This window comes from Siphateles boraxobius, unplaced genomic scaffold (genome assembly GCF_051911475.1).
Source record: "Siphateles boraxobius isolate OS27281-9 unplaced genomic scaffold, OSU_SipBor_1 2, whole genome shotgun sequence".
Lineage (NCBI taxonomy): Eukaryota > Metazoa > Chordata > Actinopteri > Cypriniformes > Leuciscidae > Siphateles > Siphateles boraxobius.
Genome location: NW_027508810.1, coordinates 13,785,001 through 13,809,314, shown reverse-complemented (window position 1 = coordinate 13,809,314; position 24,314 = coordinate 13,785,001). Strand labels below are relative to the sequence as shown.

The 24,314-nt window shown below is 39.0% G+C and overlaps 1 protein-coding gene across 2 annotated transcripts in view; it reads left to right on the top strand.

Annotated features, from left to right (window-relative positions):
• pcdh11 (protocadherin 11) overlaps positions 1-24,314 on the top strand; it is a 205,278-nt gene that overhangs the window by 76,744 nt on the left and 104,220 nt on the right. For both annotated transcript variants that reach the window (XM_077236016.1, XM_077236017.1), the window contains exon 4: positions 11,854-11,913. In XM_077236016.1, coding sequence (XP_077092131.1) covers positions 11,854-11,913 — 60 coding nt within the window. The remainder of the gene's footprint in view (positions 1-11,853; positions 11,914-24,314) is intronic.

Below are 24,314 nucleotides of genomic sequence, written 5' to 3'. Positions count from 1 at the left end.
TCACCCCAGATCGGGTTGTATTTCTAGGTCCCTACTAAATGTGCGGGTCATTTGTGCTCCAGGCCTTCTGTCCTCCACCTTTAATACCCCAGATCAGGAAAATCTTAAATCTGTTATGCCCTGTCCGGGCTTTGGATGCTTAGGTCCACAGAGCTGCTCAGTGGCGTTTATCAGAACAATTATTTGTCTGCTTCGGGTAACCTAAGATAGGTTGCCCTGCATCTAAACAGATAATGAGCAAGTGGGTAGTTGAGGCTATCTCACTTGCTTATGAAGCGGCCGGACAGCGTTCACCTGTGGCTGTTCAGGCCCATTCTACAAGGAGTATGGCTGTCTCTAGGCTTTAATTTCGGGTGTTTCCCTTCAGGATATTTGTAATGCGGCAGGCTGGTCCTCACCTCATACATTTGTCAGATTTTATGACCTACACCTCTCCACTCCCGGGGCTAGGTTGCTTGCTTCTAGTGTGCGCAAGGACTTCACACAGAACTGGCATTTGTCTTATGGCGTAGTGGGTATGGGGTTCCCACCGCGTCTCAACGCAGCTCGAGTTCCCTTGAAAGGGAACGTCTCCGGTTACGTATGTAACCCTGGTTCCCTGAGAGGGAACGAGACGCTGCGTTCTCCTGCCATACTTCCTGCATGCCCTATCGACTTGCTTCAGGCTTTATCAGAAGCTGTCGCGGTCTGTTTTCTGGTGTGCTTTATAGCTTCCTGGTCTATGACGTCACCGCCTATGACGTCTCGCTCTTCCATTGGACTGATTATACACGTGCTTCACGACGCAATCACACAGAGCGTTCCCACCGCGTCTCAACGCAGCGTCTCGTTCCCTCTCAGGGAACCAGGGTTACATACGTAACCTGAGACGTTTTTTTCCATTAATATATAGACTATATAAAAACCTGCAAAAGCGGACTATCGTTTTCCAGCAGTGCAGAAGTATTTTTCTTTTTTTTAAGTTCAACATCTGCATTTGTGGCTTATGAAGGACATTCAAACATTTGCAGAAAAACACTAAAATTACAATGTCATTACCATGTTTTGAGGGGATATGTACCTTGGACTACAGTAGGTAGTCAACCAGAATGCCTATTACCACCGCACTAAAGCTACCGCGGCAAAAACAAACCAGTCCCATTTCAAAGTCGTTCACGAAATGATCGCCAGGTGGTGCAAATGGACATTTTGCAAAACAGTTGCAATTGCCGCATTTTGAAACGTAAGTTGGGCTAATGTCAATTAACAGTAATGACGAAATACTGCAACCATGGTAATTTCCAAATAAGCCTACAACAAACATGAACAATCAAGCGTGTGCAGTACATTTCAAATCATCACTATATCATAGCAGTGTTATAATAAGTGACTTTTTTTAAAAGGTGATTTAATTAATTTTCAAGAAGTGCTGTGTGACGTGTTTCAGAGATGTTTTTTGTCAATATAATTATCATTGACAGCCTACGCAACTACCACTTTCAAGCACCAGAAATGTAGTAAAGACATCATTAATGTAATCCATTTGGACTCCAGTGGTTTCACCTCATTTTTATGAAGTGTTGCTATGAAGTGCTTTGTTTGCGAAATAAACATAATGTACCATTTTATTTACAAAATATTTATCTCCAACGTGTGTTCACACATCAACGTCTGCTCTTGCATCAACAAAACACGCATGCGTCGTGATGCTCTCATTAACGGTAGTTGGAGAATCATATTTTGTAATTCAAGTGTAAATTATGCTTTTTTTTGCACAAACATAGCACTTGCATAGCTTCATAAAGGTTAAACCGCTTGAATCACATGGATTACTTGAATGATGCCTTTTCAACCTTTCTGGGGCTTAAAAGTGGTAGTTGCGTAGGCTGTCAATGAAGGGAAATTAAACTCTCAGAATTTGTTATAAAGATCTTCATTTGTGTTCCAAAGATGAACGAAAGTCTCACCGTAATTAAATGGATAGTTCACCCAAAAATTAAAATTCTGTCATAATTGACTTACCTTGTTCAAAACCTGTATGAGTTTCTTTATACTTTTGAACACAATATTTTAAAGGGGTGTTAAAACACAATTTCACTTTTCTAACTTTAGCTAGTTTGAAATGATGTTGTTTGAGCATAAACAACATCTGCAAAGTTACAATGCTCAAAGTTCAAAGCAAAGGGAGATATTTGCTTTTAGAGAAAAGGACTACAACAAACGGCTGGTAGGGACTACACGACATTCCTCCCAGGTTAGTGACATCAGCAACCCTAAAATGTACATAAAACCCGCCCCCGGAACACGCAGTCCATGTTGAGAAGAGGAAAAGTTGTTGTATGGGAGTACATTTGTGAGTCAGCTCAAACTTTAGCATCCTTCTTTGCACATGTAATAAAAAGTCACTCTGTGTGCATCTCACAACAGTTCCTATACGAGCGATTTATAGATTATCATGACAGAATATGCTAATTGAAGATAGCAACATAAATTCATCAACTAACCATTCAGAGACGTCCTGTTGCATTCTACATGTTGTCACTTCTTCTTGAGTCTCTCCATCTTTGTCTGACTCTGTTTTAACATTAAAGGCAGAACAGTTTCTGTCATTTTAGTCTGTCTGCGTGAGGTAATCGCAGCTGTAACACACAATATCTCTTGAAACCCCGCCCTCTGAGGCAACTCATTTGCATTTAAAGGACCAGGCACAAAACGGTGCGTTTTTGCTAACCCTCAAAAAGTGACAGTTTTAACATGCTGTATAAAAATATCTGCGGGGTATTTTGTGCTAAAACTTCACACACAAACTCTGGGGACATAAGAGATTTATTTTGCATCTTGTGAAAAGGGCATTTAACCACCCCTTTAAAGAATGTTGATCACCAGACCAGGGCTCTCAAGTTTTATCAAAAGTTTAGAGTGAGATTTAGGGGAGGAGCCACCCAAATATTTGCAGCAGCGGTCCCTCGACCCAACCAAATTCGCCTCAATTTTTGCTAGCAGTTCAGTTTTGCATATTTTTCATAATTGACCAGCACAAATGGAAATTATAACAATTGTTAAATCTGATAAAAAGACAAATTCATCCAAATAAAATAAATAGTTATATTTAAAAAAGACAAATTTATTGAAAAATAAAAATAAATGTGACCCCAAACAAGCCAACTGAACATCAGTGCTCAATGTACATAACATTGTGTCATAACAACTTGCCCTGAGCATGTATGTCAAGACCCAAACCGGTCACCTTTACAGGGGGTCATCGGATGCCCATTTTCCACAAGTTGGTATGATTCTTTTGGGTCTTCATGTAAAGTTTGTAACATACTTTGGTTAAAATTCCTCAATGGTTGTGTAAAACAACACCCTTTTTACCTCTTCAAAAACATCTCTGTTCACAGTGACCCGTTTCGGTGCATGTCTCTTTAAATGATAATGAGCAACAACTTTTTGGCTTTTTGAGGATTAAAAAAAGTGAATGGATTTTTTTCATTGCATGGTGATTGTGTCCACACACTGCAAAGACACATTTATTTGCAAATACCATATAAAAGTATGTATTTTGCATCCGATGCCCCCTTTAAAAGCATTTGGAGAGTTTTTGAATGCATCAAAAATTATTTAGCACGACTTTGGCTATACTCCTCAACATCAGCTCTCACTATCTTTGATCACAGGCAAGAGATATCGTCCAGGAATCGTAAAATCAAAATGCTAAAAAATATAAATAAATAAATGAAGATGTCGGCAAACCGCATTCATCAGATCGTGCTCTTTCAACTTCCACTCCGTGTGTGCGCGTGTTCTCTAGTAACGAACGATGCAGCGGGAACACATAATTTACCCGGAAACAACTAATTCTAATTTCTGATTGGCTGGTAGCTAGCATTTAACTTTGTATAACTCGAGACAGATGCTATGAACTCGGCAGAGAACTCCTCCGTTTGCCTGACCCTCGTCCATTAGCAGCTAATTGTATAGCGGGACAAGTTCCCTTACTCCTCAGCGTGAGAAATACAAGGTGTGGCGTGTGAGCGTGTGAACGGGTTGAAATGCGTGTGTCTCACGCCCAATGCGTGAGACTTGAGAGCCCTGCCAGACAGTTGGCTGTAGCAATTGACTTCCATTGTAGGACAAATGGCTACCGTACTGTCTGGTGACCAACATTCTTTTTCAGGACAATCAGGTCCTTTTTCACATTAATTGGTGTGCATTTTATTTATTAAAATGAGAATAAGACAAATCCTGACGCCATGACATTCTAAAAGCAGCTTTGATGCAGCATTTTATTCACACATAGAAACAAAACCTACCTACAACTTTAACACGGAACCTCACAGACACAGAGTATTTCCTTCAGGCAATGCAAATGTAGTTAAAATATGTGGTTGTTGTTGTGCTGGGGTGTTCTATTTGATATATTCCAGTGTACACATTTTCCTCCCTTCCAATACTAAAGCTTATTTACAAACCACACAAACCGGTAGTCCAAATACAGGCCAGAAACAACAGACATGACTCTTTTTCCCACCAATATCTGAATTTATAAATGTAGACTGGATATGAATGACAGGACTTATTGCAGTATATGGCAGGTGGGTACTTTGACTGCCTGGTAGGTTTTTTTATTTTGCCATTAAAAAGATATTTGGTCTCTCTTTGATGGTTTGTGCCTGAAACCACGCCTTATCATGATTTCAGGTGGACCACTCAAATTGAAAGCATCCGTCCCTTGAAGCAGCATCAAATAATTGTTTTGAGTCGTAGTGGATTTTATCCGGAATAGGACTTACTTGTTGAAAATGATCCTGGAGAACAATAAAATGTTTTTTTTTTCTCTCTCCTCTGGATACGTCTGCAAAAATGTATGACAGTCTGGTCCGTGGTTATTAAATTAAGGCCCCATATCAGTCACAAACCCAACTTCCCCTTATTTCTTTTGGGGGAGTGGAAGCCCCCAATATGATAAATGTACAGTACAGTCCTTTGATTGTATGGCCGAGGCAGCCGCTAAATTATACTGCTCAGTTTGAGGGCTCCAAGTTGCCTAAGGCTTTTAAATTGCTAATGATCAACTGTGAAGAAGCACTTTGATAGCAGTGCCGGGGGACTTTAAAGCAGATCTACTGTTGTTTGCGAAGCACCCGCTTCACACTGGAAACCCTGTACCATTACTCTTTCAGAAATAGGGGATGTCGAAAATGGAAACAGGAAGAAAAATCCAAGAAAAAAAAAAGAATAAGTGGCCCAACCCACTCCAAAGGCAGACATATTGCATGCATAAGTATTACAGCATTAAGGAAGATACATCTGACAACTGCAGCGGGTTCTAACTTAGAAGTGTGACTGTTCCATTGTAAACTTTGCCTTTTACACTCTTTATTTTGCACAACTGTCATCACGTTCTCACATTATGTGGTGCCACAGCTGCTAAGATCTAGGGACAGAAGCTTTGCAAGATCAAAAACATGGAAGTCACGTGATCAAAAGCATCTGATTATCCATGAACTACAGACATTTTTTAATCCCTTGGAGAGAAATGTGGGTGTTGTTGGTGCTTCCTCCTGTTTTTTGTTCTTATTCTTTGGTTTGCTTTTTCATATTACAACAACAACAACAACTAAAAAACGTGTCATAAACGGAAACAACAAAATCAAGAGGATGCGAGGGGTGTGCAACTTATTTAACGCTCAGTACTCTTGAGTGTCAGCCAGGAAGTAACAAGTACAAAGTCTCCCAGTGTGTGAGGAGAATGTTACTGGGCCAGAGCATCCTCACTGTGTCAGCCTGCCAGAAAAGCCCTGCTCCTTATTTTGCCTTGGGTGAATAGTGCTCTTGTTTGTGAGTTTAAATGGGAGTCGTCTGAGATCGTGGTGAGTCTTCTCCACCTGGTGCGTAGCGGAGAAGACAAGTTAATGTGACGACGTCAGACCTTCTCTTTAAGATTGCTTTTAGGGTGAAAAGTACTTCGGCGCTCGCTCCTGCCAATTCTCAGCCTGAGGCTTTTTATCTCACAAGGGCTGGCTGTGAGAGCGTAACAGAATTATTTGCGGGTTCTTTTAGGAGCTGTGTTGCCAGCACCATCAATATCAAACAGAAAAATTAATGCATCGGCAACGACTGATTGGTCATTTGTTGTTGGCGTTGCATATACACTACACCTGTGAAAAGTTTGGAATTTTTAATGTTTTTGAAGACTGCATTTTTTTATTAAAATTACAGTAAAACAGTTATTATTACAATTTCAAATGACTGTTTTCTGGTTTCGTACATTTTAAAATATATATAATATATTCTTATGATGCCAAAGCTGAATTGTCAGCATCATTACTTTAGTCTTCAGTGTCACATGATCCTTCAGAAATCATTTCCATATGCTGAATTGGTGCTTACTAATAAAATAAAAAATCATGATTCATGAATCAAATTATTTTACATAATTATTTGATGTACTGGTATAGAAAATTCAAAAGACCAGCATTGAGTATTTTGTAACATTATTCATGTCTTTGCCGTCCCTTTTGATCATTAATGCATCCTTTATGAACAAAAATATGATTATTATTATTATTATTATTATTATTATTATTATCATTTATATCTTACTACCTTTCTTAAGCACCAACTCGCTTATTAGAATAATTTCTGATTTCTAAAGATTAATAGAAATCAGTATGGCAGGAGTAATGGCAAAAAGACAATCCGCAATTCTCGTTATAAAACGAGAATCAACATTGGCTTGGCTTTTCGGAGATGGCGAGAACTGAGGGATTTTACATTTTGTAAAAGCGACACCAGATGTTACAACAGGCAAAAGGAGTGTAAAATATATTATAGAACATATAAATTACCATATGCAACTTGCTAACAGAGTTCATTTTAAAGCGTTCTCTATTTTGAAGGGTCATTTCATTATGCTTGTTGTAGCGCTGTTCTGGAATTCATTTTCAAGAAAATACCATGTTGATTAGTGGGTATAGCAACAGTAACGTTTTCAGCTTGTCATCCTTTCCCTTTAAACTGATTATATCTCTTAAGCCTAGTGGTTAATGTTTTATGAGCAGAAAAACCATATTATTTCGCACAGTCACGCAGAGCCGAAGCACAACCAAAACAATGTTATTCCGCAAAATGGATGCAGTTTTGTTTTTTGTTACCACAAGTTATATAGTGTACCTTTAAATTGTAATAATATTTCACAATATTGCAATTTTTACTGTGTTCTGATAAAAAAAGAAAAGAAATGCAGCCTTGGTGAGAGCATAAGAGACTTTGTTCAACAACATTAAAAGCATCTTATTTATTCCAAACTTTTGACCGGTACTGTACATCTGTCATTTTCTTTAGGTGTCATAGTAAATGCACGCACGAGCACGACCAGATTAGATTAGCTGTGATGAAATAGTCATGCTTGTATTTAAACCCATGCAAAGCAGTAATAAATGAACATGTTTGCTATGAACTGCTTTGTTTTGCTCAGCTTGAGAATGAAATGTGATTTTTAATGCAGCTAATCCTTTTAAAACGCATAGCAGGCTCATTATGGCCTAAGGATACAGTAGTGTCTGTGTGAGAGAGCGTTTTGCGTGGCTGTGCTTCTTAAACTAGCTGTGTATAAGTGACAAAATTTGCTTTATCTTTGTTGGCAACCGTAAAAAAAAAAATATATATATCATTCCAAATTAGATCTCGACTATTACGTGGCCCAAAGCGCTCATGAGCGAAACAGGTTTTAGCTCTTTTATACTGATAAACACAGTCATGCATACTTGGGTCATTTTCTGAAAAAAGTGCCTTTACCATACCATTTTGAAATGGTGATTTTTTTTAAAGTAATTGTTTTTTAAGACTTTTGCATAGAAAACTGATGAGTTTTTATGTTCTAATAAACTGCATTGTTCCGTTTCAAGCTATATTAAAAATTTTCTTTATAGAAAATCGCATGATATAAAGTAATGGTTGGCAGTTTAAAAGTTTATAGACTTTTCAGAGAGCAAATTTAATGCAGATATGTCAAATATACACGTGTGTGTGTGTGTGTGTGTGTGCGTGTGTGTGTGTGTGTGCGTGTGTGTGTGTGTGTGTGTGTGTGTGTGTGTGTGTGTGTGTGTGTGTGTGTGTGTGTGTGTGTGTGTGTGTGTGTGTGTGTGTGTGTGTGTGTGTGTGTGTGTGTGTGTGTGTGCGTGTGTGTGTGTGTGTGTGTGTATGCGTCATTACTCCAGTCTTCAGTGTTACATGATCCTTCCAAAATCATTCCAATATGATGATTTGATCCACAAGATTTTGTCTTTCTACTTTTCTCAATGTTGAGTTGCTGCTCAATACTTTTTTGGAAATATGACACATTTTTGTCAGGATTCTTAGATGAATAGAACATCATCTATTTGAAATAGAAATATTTGTGTCACATACATGTTACTGTCACTTTTGTTCATTTCATTGTGTCCTTGCTGAATAATAATAATAATACTAAACAAATCTTATTGACCCCAAACTTTTGAAAGGTAGTGTATTTTATTTGCATTTGCTCATGCAGCAAGGCAGATTGAGAGTTGAAATAACAATTATTCATTGTTAAAAGATTTATCTCAATAAATAGGACACAGGTAGCACTCAGTTTGTAGAACGATCCACCTGCTGTGCTTGTTGTCGTCACAGCATTCAGAGGACCTAGTTTTCCTTACGCAGACTGATGGAGCTGTTTACCTGTGTCTCTAACTCATTACGAAGGTCTAATTGGGACTTTTTCCAGCTCTCAAGACCAGCCTAAAGGAAGGGGCTTCACACTGCTTAGCAAATGAGCACACCAAGAGCAAGAAGACTTGGTGTCTTGATGCACTTGTGGGAGGCTGTCGTTTCAAAGAGCACCCTTTATAGCGATGGCACGTTGAACGTCAGTCAGCCTCAACACTGCTGGCAAGGAGATTACGGCTCTTTACAGCCTACCGCTTGCTCTCTTTCCCCCTCCACTAGCATTTGGAGAGGAAAACATTCAGCAGAGTGAAGTGAAGAAATCACTTCCATGGCTTGTTTTGGGGAGGAACAGCAGAAAGGTTTAATATTAGCAATTTGGCTTCTCGATAAAAACTAATTTGTCTCTGTACTGTGAAGCAGAGATGTAACACGTAATGAGAAGAGATAATAAATTTGCCTTCAATCTGGCATTTTTCATCATGTTTATTTGACTGCACTTCACAACCTTGACAAAATCACATTTTGCTTTCACAAGTTTACTGGCACCGCTTGAAATATGGAGAGAGCTGAGAAGGAAGGAAGACACCAATAAAGATTTTTTTTGTAAGAAAGCAACCATTTGAAAACCATTCCCTCCATCCGCACTTATTTTACAGAGTTATCTGCTCTCCGCTCTCCAAAATAACAGCAGAGCACTGAAGTCATCAGCTTGTTCCAGTGCAGTTATGTTGCATTTGCATAGCCTAGGCTTTCAGTGCAACATATAATTTCGCCGCACATTACAGAAAGGCCATTCAATCGAACACACTGGGTCAACTCTGCCTCATAATGGTGCCTGTGTACCTGCAAATGAATAAAGCCCAAGTGGCATGTGTCGGTTGTCTATGTCAGATTTTAATGGGATTATGTATTATTTAAACATGCAGGACAAGTTAATACACTCTGCGTAGCATACCTGTCATATTAAATAATTAACCGTGGCTGAGCAAAACATTAAACAGCAAATAAAGCATTAACACCAATGCAATTTTTCCAAAGAGATTCCTCTCTCTTCTCTTCAACATGTTTTCAATTCATAACTGTTGCCTTTATTTAAACAACATCAGGCGAGCAAAAGGTGTTGTTCTGGATATTAGCACGAATTGTGATTTGGCTGTTGGCAAAGCCAGAGGGTAATTGATATGCAGTTCTACAGCAAGGTTTGATATCGCGTTTTATACAAAAGTTCTGTTGAATAATAAGCAATTTCCGTTTCAGACACAATTGACACGTTATGTATTATATATTTTTCTCCACCAATGAAAAAGAATCCAAGCAATGCACAGAAAAACAGATTGGAACACAGTTACCATAATACAATGAGCAAGTCTACCACAAAACAGATTTTCTGACTTTAAAAACTAATCTTGATGTTGGCCTTTTAACTATTTGTTTAACTCTGCTTGTCTGTGTTTGCACATTCCAAACTGTCAGTATGTGTCATACTGTACTGTCATTGAATCATTCAATCAACTGATTTGTTCAATCAAACAACTGTTGGTCTTTACGACTGAGTCATAAATCCATTCTCTCAATCTATTCATTCAGTTACACTGATCCATTCTGGAATGAGTCATTGGATAATTCACTCAACTCGTTCAACTGTTCTGATGTGGCTGGTTTTGGCGCTGGGTCGGGCTCCAGCATCCCAACGACAAGCGGTTTGGAAATGTATGGATCGATTTGTTTAAATGCACTGATTCATTCAGGAGCGAGTCATTGAATCATTCACCCGATTCAGTTCACTGATTCATTCAGGAAATATTAAACACCACTAATGTGTGTTGCTCAGAGATGTGCCGTTTCTGTTTTCTGTTTAACTTATTGTTTACTTTATTTATAGTAAAATGCAAACACTCACAAATCAGAATAGCACTGTTGTTTATGTTTCATGTTCTGCAATTGAGTTCAAATTGTACTGTTCTTAACAGAGCTTAATAGATGTTTTGACTGACCAAAGTAGAACAGACACGGGTCAATGCGAGTGATGCTGACAGCGGCTCTCCTGAATAAACATGTTGTGTCCTCTGAGTTGCCCTTGCAACCAGGAGAACGTGCTCTTTATTAGTCCTCCCCTACTTGAGTTCCTGCGCCAGCTCTGCTCAGATTACAAAATCATGTATTGTTTAAAACTAGCTCATTAAAGGAAAAACTGTCTCCAGGAGTGTATGAGCCAGGTTGAAGAGGAGAAGAATGAGTCCTTAATTGGTCAATTGTGCAAAAAAAATTGTAAAATTGTATAACCTATGTCTCTTTAGAATTTCCTCTTTGCAAGAGTGGCACAAAACTCCTTTCTATTATTTCAGACGCCTAGGGCTGACCATGCAGTGTTTGTCTTTTACCCGACAGTGGGTGTGAAGTGAGGTTACCACACAGCCGATGCTTACTACTCTAAGTGCTGATGAAATATAGATGTTGAAGTCTGGACCGCTCAATGTTTCATCTCTCTTGGCGATACCATAAGGAAGCCATTAATAGTGTCAGAGAGCATTAGTTCTACGAAAAGAAGATAACTGGGTGTAAGAGAATGACTGGCAGCACCTGCTTGGAATCAAGTAGGCTTCCCTCAAGTATTAGGGAGAAAAGTTTGTCCCCCGCTGTGCTGGCTCGACTACTTCTTTTTCCTCATATGTATGCGAGGTCACTTGAAGATGGTCATTTCCCCCTACGCTGCCTTTGTCAGTGTGCAGAGGCCCTGCATCATGCATAATCGCAAACAGCAGGACCATCTGTTGTTGCCTTGTTGACTTACCTACGTGCAACCTTTTTAGTGTTGGTTTTCATGTATCAGTTTGATGTAGCACCATATTTACAATATGCTAATTGGTTAATGAAATCCTGTTTGAGAGCCTTTGCATATGTTATGAAGCCTGTGTTTTAGGTATTAGGAGCGCAGGAATAGGCATGCATTGAGAAGTTTTGCTGTAACCATTTGTTGGCTGTATATTCCACCAGCGCAGATTGATGACCTTAACCTTTATTCACTCAATTGGCTTTTCCATTTCTTCAGAATAAGTGTATGTAATAGGTCACTTTGTTCTGCCTTATTACGAAACATGCAATTTATAGGAACTGTGCTTGAATGCAACAGTTTTATTCTTACTAAAACAACTAACACAGAGTGATTTGTTTCTCTTCTAGAACCAGAGCCAGACCCCAGATAAAACATTCTCTGTTGTCCCAGCCATGTGCCCTCACAAGGTAAGTCACTGTCTTGCTAATGGTTCTGTTTATTAGAGGCATAGTATTTTCACTATGCGATGAAGCTGTTTGGAAAGCATTGGTTCTCAACTGTTCTAATACACCCACAGAAGGGAAAAACAATGTGGAAATGTGTCTTTTGTTTGACATCAAAGGCTGTGTTTTGTTGTCAATTTCAATTGAGCATTCCTCTAGCTCTAACAGCGGAGCATGGTGCCAAGGTCATGGGTTTAAATACTACTCTGTATAAATAAGTTACAAATTGGTGATACAAAAATTCACTTTAAAAACTTTTAAAATGATTGATTTTATTTGGATTTATTTAGAGATTTCCTGTATAAATACAATTAACAGTGTTATTAAATTACCAGTGTCTTGAAAGATTAACATTAACTAAGATGATGGCAAAGTAAATAAATATCCAATAATTATCCAATATGTATTGGATCTGTCAAATATTCACTGATCCGATATGATCATCCCTAAAACATATTAAATTCAGATTCAGCAGATGTTGATGAAGTTTTCAATTACAGTTTTCTTTACTTTTATGTGATTTTGCTGCTGTGTCGGGTCCTCACTTTGTTTGTTTACTAAAGCAAAACCTGTTGAGAACTGTTGATATACATATATACACGTTTTTATCTGGGGGATCATCTTATTCTCTGAATATTTCAAAATGTATGTATTTATTTATTATTATTCGATACATTGAAATAGAACAACATTTCTTTTTCTCCACACCGCCATGTACCACAGCAAGGAGGCATGACAGCAGATATTTCCTTTTTATTGTGTCTTATCTCAGGTTGGAAACAAGGCCCTGAATTAAACCGTAATATTGCTACAAGATGTCGAATTATCTGTGATTTCATGCTTTTGGGTTCAGGATTTACCAAAACAGTGAAAAGAATCAGTTCTTGGTGTAGAGGAACAAAAATAAAGTATATTTTCCTGGTTGAAAGCTGGCTGCCTCTGCTTTTGAGCAGTTTTTTCACGCGTCCTATGTGAGAAACACAATAATGTGTTATATTGCCAAACCTCGCACTATTGTCAGTCCACTAACCTCAAATGTGCCAAAGTGCTCATTCCCTCTTCTGGTTGACTTGGCAGGTCAAGAGTAAAGACCCCGCAAAAAAATGTCAGTCAAAGGCAGGCATGGGCACATCTGACAGCCTGTCAGCAAGTGGTCCAATTCGACAACCCCTAATATACCAACTGCCATCAAAAGTGACTTGAAGCTGCAAGGGAAAGCTGTAAAATATTTATACAAATATCCCCAGTGCTCATTGTGAGATGCATGAAAAGGCAATCAGCTTTGTCCTGAACCTCTCGGCACACAACAGGGCTCTAATTGCTGACCCGTCCTTCACACGAGCCTGCACTCTTCACCCATGTCGAGATCACCTCTAATAACACGTTCTATACAGTGCTGATGCGCTCGAACTCACCTGCCCAACACCCAGGCTGCAGCATTTTGTCCTTGAAATATGGAGAGCGTTGCAATTGCCATGTTGCTGTCAGCTCTCCTTGAAACAGCTGATCTGGATGGAGGTAATGAAGGGATGCCACCGATTTGTGATGGCGTTAACGTTGCCCCGCGACCAGCAGAACATAATCTCTGTCTCGTCGCTTCCCATTAGCGCCTGTGATCTGCACAAACCAATATGCAAAAAAAGCAATGGAGCAGTGGAGTAATTTGGCGTGTCACTCAGCTCCGAATGAAAGTATAATGGCTAAACGGTTAGATATGATTTCTATAATAGGAATGTCGTACTGTGTGGCGCTAAGACCGTTCCTATTTTCTTTGGTAGTATTGTATGCATTTACAATGAAAGGGAGCTAATGAACAGAGAGCTTTTAAAAGCTCCGTGATTAAATGGAAAGTAGAGGGGAAGAGAAGGATGGCGGGAGAACGAGAGAGCGAAGCCGAGGGGGGTGGAGAGAACACTAAGTATACATAATTGCTGCTTGACACATTGGCCAAATTCTGCTGTGCCAGTATTGGAGTGAAGATGATTAACGGCTGTCCGTGTGGGTGGGCAACTTGGTCACCCAGGGCTTCTAGTTTCCATAGCAATTGTACTCCAAAGGCCATACATTACATTGTGAGAGTCCCTGAGGCCTGAGCATTGTTAAATTCCCCAATAATATCTTACATTATGCGTTTGTCCTCTCAGCAGTAATTCATTCCAGCCACTGTGATTCACAATAGGTCAATAGTGAAAGTGGAGAGAGTCCCAATTTCAAACCTCCTATCAGAACGTGAAGGAAGGCTCACCTCAACGCTTAACGTTGATGAAGTGGCCCCGGCTTGAGGAAAGTGATCATTTTTCTGACATTACAGCGGGCACGTCTGCTCTGCCGATTCAACGGACGACCGGGCTGATATTCTGCAGGTATTTAAACACCATTCATCAAGGCTTTGATTTTAACCCTAGCACACGTCGCATTGCAGAGCCTCCCCGTCGAGCCGCCAAAGCAGATGGCAGATGGAGTACAGAATTTGACCCTTCCTTCCCTGTGTGCAATGCATGCAGAACCCTGGCACGAACTGCCTGATCTGGGCATGGTGCGACCAACGTACCCCTCCATGGAAACACAGACACATATTCTATCTGCGGGAGGGAGGGGTGTTGTTGCTCTCTCCCTGTCAATGCTCTGAATCTGGACCTTGTGACCGCACACTCCTCCACATCCTACTCAAAATGGTGTTTTGAACTTGGGGAAACCGGTGGTGAATAAGCACATCTTAAAAATGATTCATACCAGATAATAAATGGAAATCCCTCCAGCCATGCAACAACAGCCTAGTCATGCAGCAATTAAGCTTCGTAGCATGTGAAACTCAAGGCATGTGCTCTGCATTCATACTCTATTCAAGAGGGAGTAGGCGTGATGCTGGAAGACAAGCAGCAAAATGCCCGAACCCATACTGCCGTCTCAGTGTGGTGCCTGAGGATGCTTTGGCATACATCTTCAGACAAACATGTAGTAGAGCTGGAAAAACTCACAATCGGAAACATCAGTTGTGACCTCTGGGTGCAGGGCTATGCTGAGCCTGTCACTAGCAAGCACAGCATGTTCATGTCAAAAAGAAAAAAAAAGGTACACCGGCCGCCTAACTCTCTGAGTCTGCCGTGCAGCAGGTTGTGTGTGCATGCATGTGTTTTAAGGATATTTATAGCTTTTTTGATTCATCAGTAGGCTTGGGAAATGAAAACAGGTTCTTATTCTAATTTTTTTCACCAGTTTATAAAATACCTAGACAAAATGATGTTCGATTCTGTTTACAGTTTTCACACAATCTTTAATTCAGATTTTTTGTTTTGTCAGAAGTATTTTATAAAATAAACGAAGTGCACTAGCCTAAAAAGTGACACTTAAAAAACATTTATAATCTTACAAAATATATCTATTTACAGGGGTGCACATAACTGGTGCACATGCATGGTAAAAAATAAATGATGCGCAGCAGAAAACGTGGAGGGGAGTTGAGTACCAACAATTTTGCACACAGGGACACGTTTACTTATTGGTTTAGGATTTTTTTCTCTGGTAAGATAGCAATCATGATGATAAGTGTGTTCATTCATTATTAGGGGTGCAGTGCAAAGGATCGCAGTTGATTCGTGATCTGTACGGACCAGGCCCCACGGTTCGGCACCTGAACGTATGTGATTCGCAGATTACCGTATTTTCCGGACTATAAATCGCTCCGGAGTATAAATCGCATTAGTCAAAAAATGCGTCATGAAGAGGAAAAAAAACATATAAGTCGCACTGGACTATAAGTGGCATTTATTTATTTGTTGTTCAAGCACCCATCTGTGTACTCGTTCCTCCAGCTCTGGCCATCCTCCTTTCAGCCCGCGATTAGCATTATTTGTTTTCTTCATTACAGTTAAGGGGGTCGCACACCGGACGAGAAGCGCAGCGCCACGCCACGTCAATTCTAGGACAACTCGAGGTATCGCACACCGGACAAGCACTTTCTCAGTTTATGGCCAGCAATGTTTTTATGTTTAAGGACACTATGGAATTAAGACACTCTCTATGTTATGATTGTACTCTACAATTAAATACAATCTACAAAAAAATACAAGTCTGCAGTCTGAAAACACTTTACCTCAGAGCGTCCGTTAACTGAATGAATTGAGAATATCACCTGAAAATCCGATAACATCAGCAATTTTCATTCAAGCAGCTGATTTCTGTAAATGAAAGAAAAACTAAATGTATATTGTAGAGTGAAGTCAGTACATTAACGACGATTTGAGACGAATAAATGTAAATTTAATATAAAACTATGTAAATGGCACTCTGTGGCACGGCAGGATTTTGAACAAGGTCTTGAGCCATTGCTGGGCGGACAGATGCCGAATGGCGCCACTGGTGTGTGTACACTCATAGAGAATAATGTGTTCGAATTTTAAAGATGTGGCGCTGCGTGACGCAACCCCCTTTAGAGTAATCTCTGCTTTTCGCCAGTCCCTCACAAGTTTCTCATTCACTCCAAACTTTCTTTCTGCTGCCCTGCAGTTTGTGATCTGCAGAATTGGATTTTCTTTTTGGGGGCATTTTGTTTGTGTTCAGTCTTTCTCAGTTGTCTTTAAGTTAATGTTTCAGTTAACAGTTTTTCAGGGCTAGGCTACAGGAGCAACATAGAGCGCCCTCTCGCAGCTGTGGGCGGTAATGTTTTCTCTTGGTTCATGCCAGTCAGTATGAATTAATTTTGTATTATAAGTCGCACCTGACTATAAGTGGCAGGACCAGCCAAACTATGCATACAAGTGTGACTTATAATCCGGAAAATACGGTAACTGCTAAATTTAACAATCCTAGAGTGAAAGTTTATAATTTGGATGTGTTTTGCCTTGCCAATTTACACATTCAAATGATTTTAAATGTGGAAGAAGAGGTGAAAATCTGGACTTGTGCAAGAGAGTTTTACTTTCACGTTTACTTGTGCTTGAACGGACACATACACTCAAAATTATATCAATTGAGAAAGAAACCGGACGTGTGTCAGTATATTCGGCCCGTGCATTCCGTCGTAAAGTGACAGCAGCCTAATATTCCTGCTGTTGTCTGTCATTACTGTTAAACAATAAAATAAAATAAAAACATCATCATCATCTACCATGTTCGAGAGAAAAGAAGATAACGAGGAGCGCAGTCAGGAGGAAAGTGATGACTATAGCTTGTAGGATAAGTGTGGCGCATAAAGTTTGAGTACCAAGCATGATCTCCAGGTGCTCCCTTGAGAGGTTACCAAAATTGTATCTATTTAAAATCTATTTAAAATTAATGCAGATTTTTCTGTGCATTAAAGAATCCTGAAAACAAGTATCATGGTTTTCACAAAAAAGGATCTGAAGTATCTTGTGACACTGAAGACTGGAGTAATTTACCATCACAAGAAATAAAAGTTTTTTTTTTTAATTATTTTTCTTTTTAATTTTTAATTGAATATATATATATATATATATATATATATATATATATATATATATATATATATATATATTAAATTAAATTAAAAAAATATTAAAAAAAAAACTTTTTGTTTTTACTGTATTTCTGCTGAATTAAATGCAGCATTGTGAGCATAAGATAGTTCTTTATAAAAACATATAAACAGTAAACAGTAGTGTTTGTTGCCACATTTTATGTGAACACACCTTTTTCTATATTTGTTTTGAATTATATTTTTTATTGAAATTATCTTATCAATTTGTCAATTTAATTGTGCTTATTTTTCCCTTAAAATAGAAAAGATTTATTAATGGAATCAGAACCGGGACTGTTAAATTCTTTATCATTTCCATCTCTAATCATCAGATTATCTGTTTGCCTTTCAATGACTAGCTCGGGTAACATCTCTACTATTTTTTGTTCCAGAGGAGTGTTTGCGGTCCCCCATTCGGTTTATTCCGGTCGTGCTCTTGTCTGTAATTACAGAAGCAGTGTTAATGTGGTGTCTCTTTAATTGGCAGACATGTTGGTTTTTTACAGCCGTATTAAATCGGGGTCTGCGCACAGGGTACTGCGTTTATAGACTTGCACCTCACAAGGTCCTCTGGCTGTGGTTGACCCCACTAATGAAGAGATGAAAGAAATCCTAACCTCTGGAATTACAGCTGTAAACCCACTCGGATTAGATGATTTATGGCGTTAGAACAAGATTAATTTGTCTCATTTTTCATACACATTTCAATATTAATCAGTCATACTTAAAAGAAGGCAGGAACTAATTTTTCCCCCCCTTGTCACCCACAAAGTGCTTGCCTTTTTATAAAACTATGGCACGTTTCCTGCTCTTTTAGTTAAACCAATCAGGGATTTCGCCACATTCTGTCTAATCAATTAAGTCAAATGTGTGCGCAGCCCTTTGATATAGAATCATTTGTCAAATCAGTGAACGTGTCAGAGTGCAGTTACCCAGGAGTCCGTGGCGCTTGACTCACGTCCACCTGGAAATCTGCTCACCGTTCGGATTCAGGCATTCCTGGTGTCCTCCATCCTGTTAATGGGGTGTCACTGTGCGTGCTGGATTTAGTTCAGCTTGGGTCCAAAGGCTTTTTCCATGCATTAGCCTCTTGACTACATAGCTTAACCTCTTAATTTTTTGAAAGCTCTGCCTAGAGAAAGCTCGATATTATATAACAGAATGGCAGCCATTAGGATTCAAATGATTTGCTTTTTGCTGTTGCTTGGTTATTGCATTTAACGTTACACGATACAACAACCACGTTCAGCGTGACATAGAAGCATCAAGTATAATCTGGTTTTCAGCCATTATTGTGTAATTTGTGATAGGAAGTGAAATAATCCAGAGTTCTTCAGGTAAAGGTAATCTGCTGATCGTGCTGTATAGAGAGGCAGCTTGGCACTGAGGGGTCATTTAGTTCATATATTGCGCTTTTTAATAATTCTCTCATGTTTCTTAGTTCTTATGGCTCTCAGAGGAACTCCTGGAGAAAACTTCAAACTTCACCTTATTTTCTTCTGTAGCGAATCTAATTTAGAGCTGGCAAGATGCAAAGGATTCTTATTTTTGTGAGATGGTACTGGAAGCATTCGAATAGAAATGTTTTGTTTAATTATTACATTTATTAGCTAAATATATTTATGAGTTATACTGTTCAAATCAGTCTTTATCCACACAGGGGTGTTGAGTAATTTGGGGAATTTATACTTCAATTGAAGTATTGCACTTTTAACTGTGTGCTTTTACTCATTAATCCGTTTTCCTCAAATGACGTATAGTCATATTGGCAACATCTAACATAGCACAGATTTTGAAGCATAACCATATTATAAATACTTTGTATGTATATTATATTGATATTCAAATAATTGGTGTAGTTTTATTTTACTGTGATATACTTTACATATTTTATAGCTCCTAAACTCACCTTTACCTTAAATCTGCCAATTTATTCAACAATACATAATAAGATAAATGTACAGTGACAATAATGTATTATATTGTATAATTTGTATAATTGTATAGATATTTCTATAGATATTTATTTGTAGATATTTTATAAGTGATCAAATCACATTTTACATATGGATACATATTACTAATGAGATTACGTTGTTGTCTCTCACTAAAATGTCCTTGTGTTGTGTTCGGGTGGCCTAGAAATCTAGACGCACCCTAGCGGCAACGACATTTATTTTTCAGCCAGTGTAGTCTTGCAACTCTCCGTTGGCTTTCGAGCTGGAAAAAAACAAAATCTAGTCAGGCCAATCACATCGTGTACAGAGTTGGTGAGACGGGCTTAACATAATGACGGCAGAGATGTGACGGTTCCACGTGAATTCCCTGCTACTTGAAAACAAAGAAGATTACCGCTTCTGCTGGCGAACAGCGGTCTTTCGAATCCGATTTGGCCGCGACTCTGGAGGACTTGGAGTAAAGCTTTTCTTTGGGAAAAGAAAAAAAGAACAGCACTTAAGTCATTCTTAAAAAAGGAAGATGTGTTCGGAGATTTGCCGACCGGATACGGCAAAAGTTTAATATATCAACTAGCTCCGCAGGTGGGAAAACGCATGGGACTCACTCAGACACAACCGTTCGTTGCTCTGGTTGATTGTAGTGCTATCCTATTGCGTGCAGAGGGAATTTGAAAGACAACCGTTTATCCCGCCCCTCGGATTGAGTCATGCCGATGGTGAGTTCCCAGACCTAACATCTTGATGTGGGTCTGGCTTGCCTGGCTAGTGTTCGGGTAATTTTTCCCTGAACATGTTAGTTAATGTTATCGCATTGGACTAACGCCGCCTTCACACTGGCAGTTGAAATCAGCTCCGATACGGGTCCGAAACGACCGGAAGTCATTCATTTCCTATGGAGATTCGCAGACCGCATGCGAATGGGTCCGAAACGGGTCCGACCGAGTGCGGTGCGAAGAAAATCGTGTCCGTTGGTCATCCGGATGCGTTAAAAAAATTGAACTCTTGCGAAAAGCTACGGACGGTTCCTATCCGACAATTCCAGCGGAAGTTAGCGTTGCTATGATACTGATAAACAAACCTGAATTCTTATCGGTATAAAATCATTATTTATTTTATTAAAAGTTAAGTTGTCATGTCATTTTTTAATTTTCATGATTTGCTAACGTTAGTAGGGCAGTTAATACAATTAAATTGTAGGCAGACATCGAACTAAATGTGATATAGTGGTATAAATTATATATCACATGTTTTAGCCGACCTGACATGTCAACGTCCTGAGCAACTTTCCTCACGCAGCAGCTTACCTATTAATATCTCTATAACCCTCATCAGAGAGATCATACAGAACTGACAGAATCAACCTTTCTAATCTCTCCGCCATTTTTGTTCTACGACGCTTTTCACTGTGTAGTACGACGTCCGTTGGGGGCGTATTGCGTATTACGGAGCTGATTTCAACTGCCAGTGTGAAGGCGGCGTAAAACTTACTGACTTTCTCACACAGGGTATTACTGCTTACCAACATTTTTGTACTTTGTAAGGTTTGTTCTACACCTTGTTACACTTGTTAAACAATTTTTTGTAGGCCGGTATTTTTTTTCAGTACAAACTTCCTGGTTAATCATTAATGTACACTAGTGTGATAAACAGTGCAATTTTTTTTTCCATATTTTGTTGAATATTGACATAATTATCCTCTAAAAAAATCGAGGTTCATAAGCTCAATCAATGAGGCCTACGATCAATCAGTTCCAAAAAGTAATACAAAACCTGTCCTAATTTTAAGAAAACAAGTTGAAAAAAAATTGAATCCAATATTTGGTGATAATATAGCATAACAAGCAATCTTTGTCATTTTTGACCGGGAACATCAAAAGTATTAAAGGGTTTTTAACAGTGTAAGGGTATAATAATTTTAATATTAACTTTAAAACAGCCAATAAAATGTATTTCACATTCTTTTTTACGCAAGTGTGTTTGACAGTTTTGAATTCATTATTGATGCAGTACAGTACCTCAATTTCTCAGTACTGTTAACACAACTGTTTATCCACCTCATTATGAATCCGTGTTGTAATGTAAGTTGAGATTAGTGTGAGCCGTCTACTTTTTGTACTCTTTAAAGCGCTCTTGATGTAACACTCTTAATGTACCTCCATAGGAACCACTATAAATGAGCAGCCACAAACAAGGTCTAGTTAAATTAAAAAAGGTGGATAGTATGAGCATACTGAGCTAAATCAAAACATAATTGAAGCGTAGGACATCAAGATAATGCTAGAGCGGTTTCAGTCCACGATTCTTATCTGATCTTCCATACTGATCAAAGCCATTCAACTCAAGTGCTAAATATTTCAGTATGAATGTAAAACAGTGTGTGGCGACGACCACGTGACTCGTTTCTGGGCTCTAAAATAGCTTTTTCCTCTATTTTATCTGCGAATAAGGGGTCTTCAGACAATGTTATCGCACTCCTACTGCCAAGTGTCATGCAATTAATCAATCATTTGGATCCCTGATTTGTGTGACTCCACGTTTCATTGCGCCCTGTTTTGACAAGGAAGCCAATTCTCATGTTCAGGAACAAAAAAAAAAGCCATCTGGAGCCTTTATTGCACATGCTTTCCCCACATTTATGCTTATAAGGTATTCCCTATAACGCGGTGTAATGATCCACCCATGGAAGGTAGTCATTTTCCTGATGTAGGGTGAGATGCTAATGAGCTTGTGTCACAGGCACTAGGAGTGGTGCTATATCTTTACAGTGGGTGGCTAAGCGCAGGGAGCATGGAAGAATCTCCCATAAGCTTAAAAGCAAATTAATGCCTCTCACCTTCACGCAACCTTTCCCTCCCTCTCCTCTTCATGCTATTATTCATAGGACTCTCACTGTCAAGTTTAGCAATAATTTGTATACTATTCTTAAATACGTTTCCAGCCCCATTCCAAGAGGCACCGAGGGGAATAGACAGGGGAATATTTAAAGGTGTTTTTTTTGCCTAATGATGAGTGAGTTTTTTTTTAAACAAGAATTTATGGTTTCTGAGAACCTCTGTCTGGTCCACAGATGGGAAGCTTTGTTCGGGATGGGCTGGAGGGAATTGTGATGGTATGATAATCATTTAACGGATGTAAGTACTAGTAAAAAAAAAAAAAAAAAAAAAAAAACTAACTGTCATAGCAATGCACTGACTGGAATTTTAAATTTGCTCCAAATACTTGTATATTCTGGGAATGAAAATGAAGACTTGAAAATGAATAGTAAAACAACACAACTATCAAATGACCTCATTAGACAGTGCTCCTCCAATCCAGAGTCCCTGCATTGATATCTGATTGTTAGCATCTCCCAAACAGCAGAGAGCTTGATAATAAGAGACTTACTTGTAGACTGTTCTCTAAAGGTCCATGTGGGGCTGTAGTTTACAGGTCTTGAAACAGTCGGCTTGACACAATATAAACAAGCTCTGGAAGATTTCAGACTGAATCGAGCACTGAAGATTTCTTGCACTGTTCACTGTGACAACATATGACCCTGGATGACAAAACCAGTCATATGGGTCATTTTTTTGAAATTGAGATTTATACATCACATGAAATCTGAATAAATAAGCTTTCCATTGATGTATGGTCTGTTAGGATAGGACAATATTTTGCCGAGATACAACTATTTGAAAATCTGGAATCTGAGGGTGCAAAAAATCAAAACATTGAGAAAATCGCCTTTAAAGTTGTCTATTTATGTTCGCGATTGTGCTGCATTCACTCACAGAAATAAATGTTTTATACTTTTATTGTTGGAAATTTACAAAATATCTTCATGGAACTTGATCTATACTTATAATATCCTAATGATTTTTGGCATAAAAGAAAAAATTATAATTTTGACCCATACAATGTATTGTTGGCTATTCCCACAAATATACCTGTGCTACTTAAAGGGATACTTCAGCTCTGGGAAGATGAATGTGTATTTAATAGTGATCATTTATATAGTAGAAATGTGAAATTATTTTTGAAATTGAAGTATTCTAGACTGAGAAAAGGCAGAAAAATTATTTTTTACTCATGTTGCTGAAAGACAACAACTCCCAGAATGCACTTGCTTTGCTGCCCTTACGAGGCCAGGCCACTCCCAAACCACGCCTACCGGTTACAGGCGGTAGTATCCAAAAAAATTCTCCACACATTCTCTAGGCTAATACATACTCTAGTAACAGTAAAGGTTTATAAAAAGAACCACACCAATGTGAGTTATAAATTTCAATAAAAAAATTATAATTAATATTAACACTTTTAGCTGTTTCCTTATATTCACAGTATTGCCCGTCAGGAGCTGGATATCTCCATCTGATATCCTGGACAACACAGGTGGGCAAAACGAGACGATAGTCTTTACCAAGTCGCTCACATTGCAGTACCCATTCCATAAAGTGACGAAAGACTGTTAGGCAGTAAGCACAACGTTAGCAATGCGAACTATTTGCACATACAGTATGCTATCATGTAAATATAACAACAATAGCTCAGCTGACTACGCGGGAAGAACATTGTGATACTGCCGGGTGTCCAAACTCTGTACATTAAGTCTCGGTAAAAAAAGAAAAACAAACCAAATAATGTTACTCACTTTACACTAAGCCGTCCGTTTGTCCCTGCGGGCTTTGGCTGGCGTTTCCAATTGATCTCGTCCAGAAGAAAATGGGATCGCTGAAATTCGCGACAGCAATAGGACTCTCTATCTGTTTCCATAGGCGCACAGCGAGAGCACTGACACCACCAGTCCGCCTCAGCTGGAGTATGGCCGGTCTCGAGTCAGGTCTTGCTCCCCTGCTGCAGCAGCTGCTCCGGCCGCCTCTTGTTCCTCCATCTCCCGCTACAGTTCATCGCTGTATTGCGGCTCGTACAGGTAGCCGCGAGCATCAGATTCG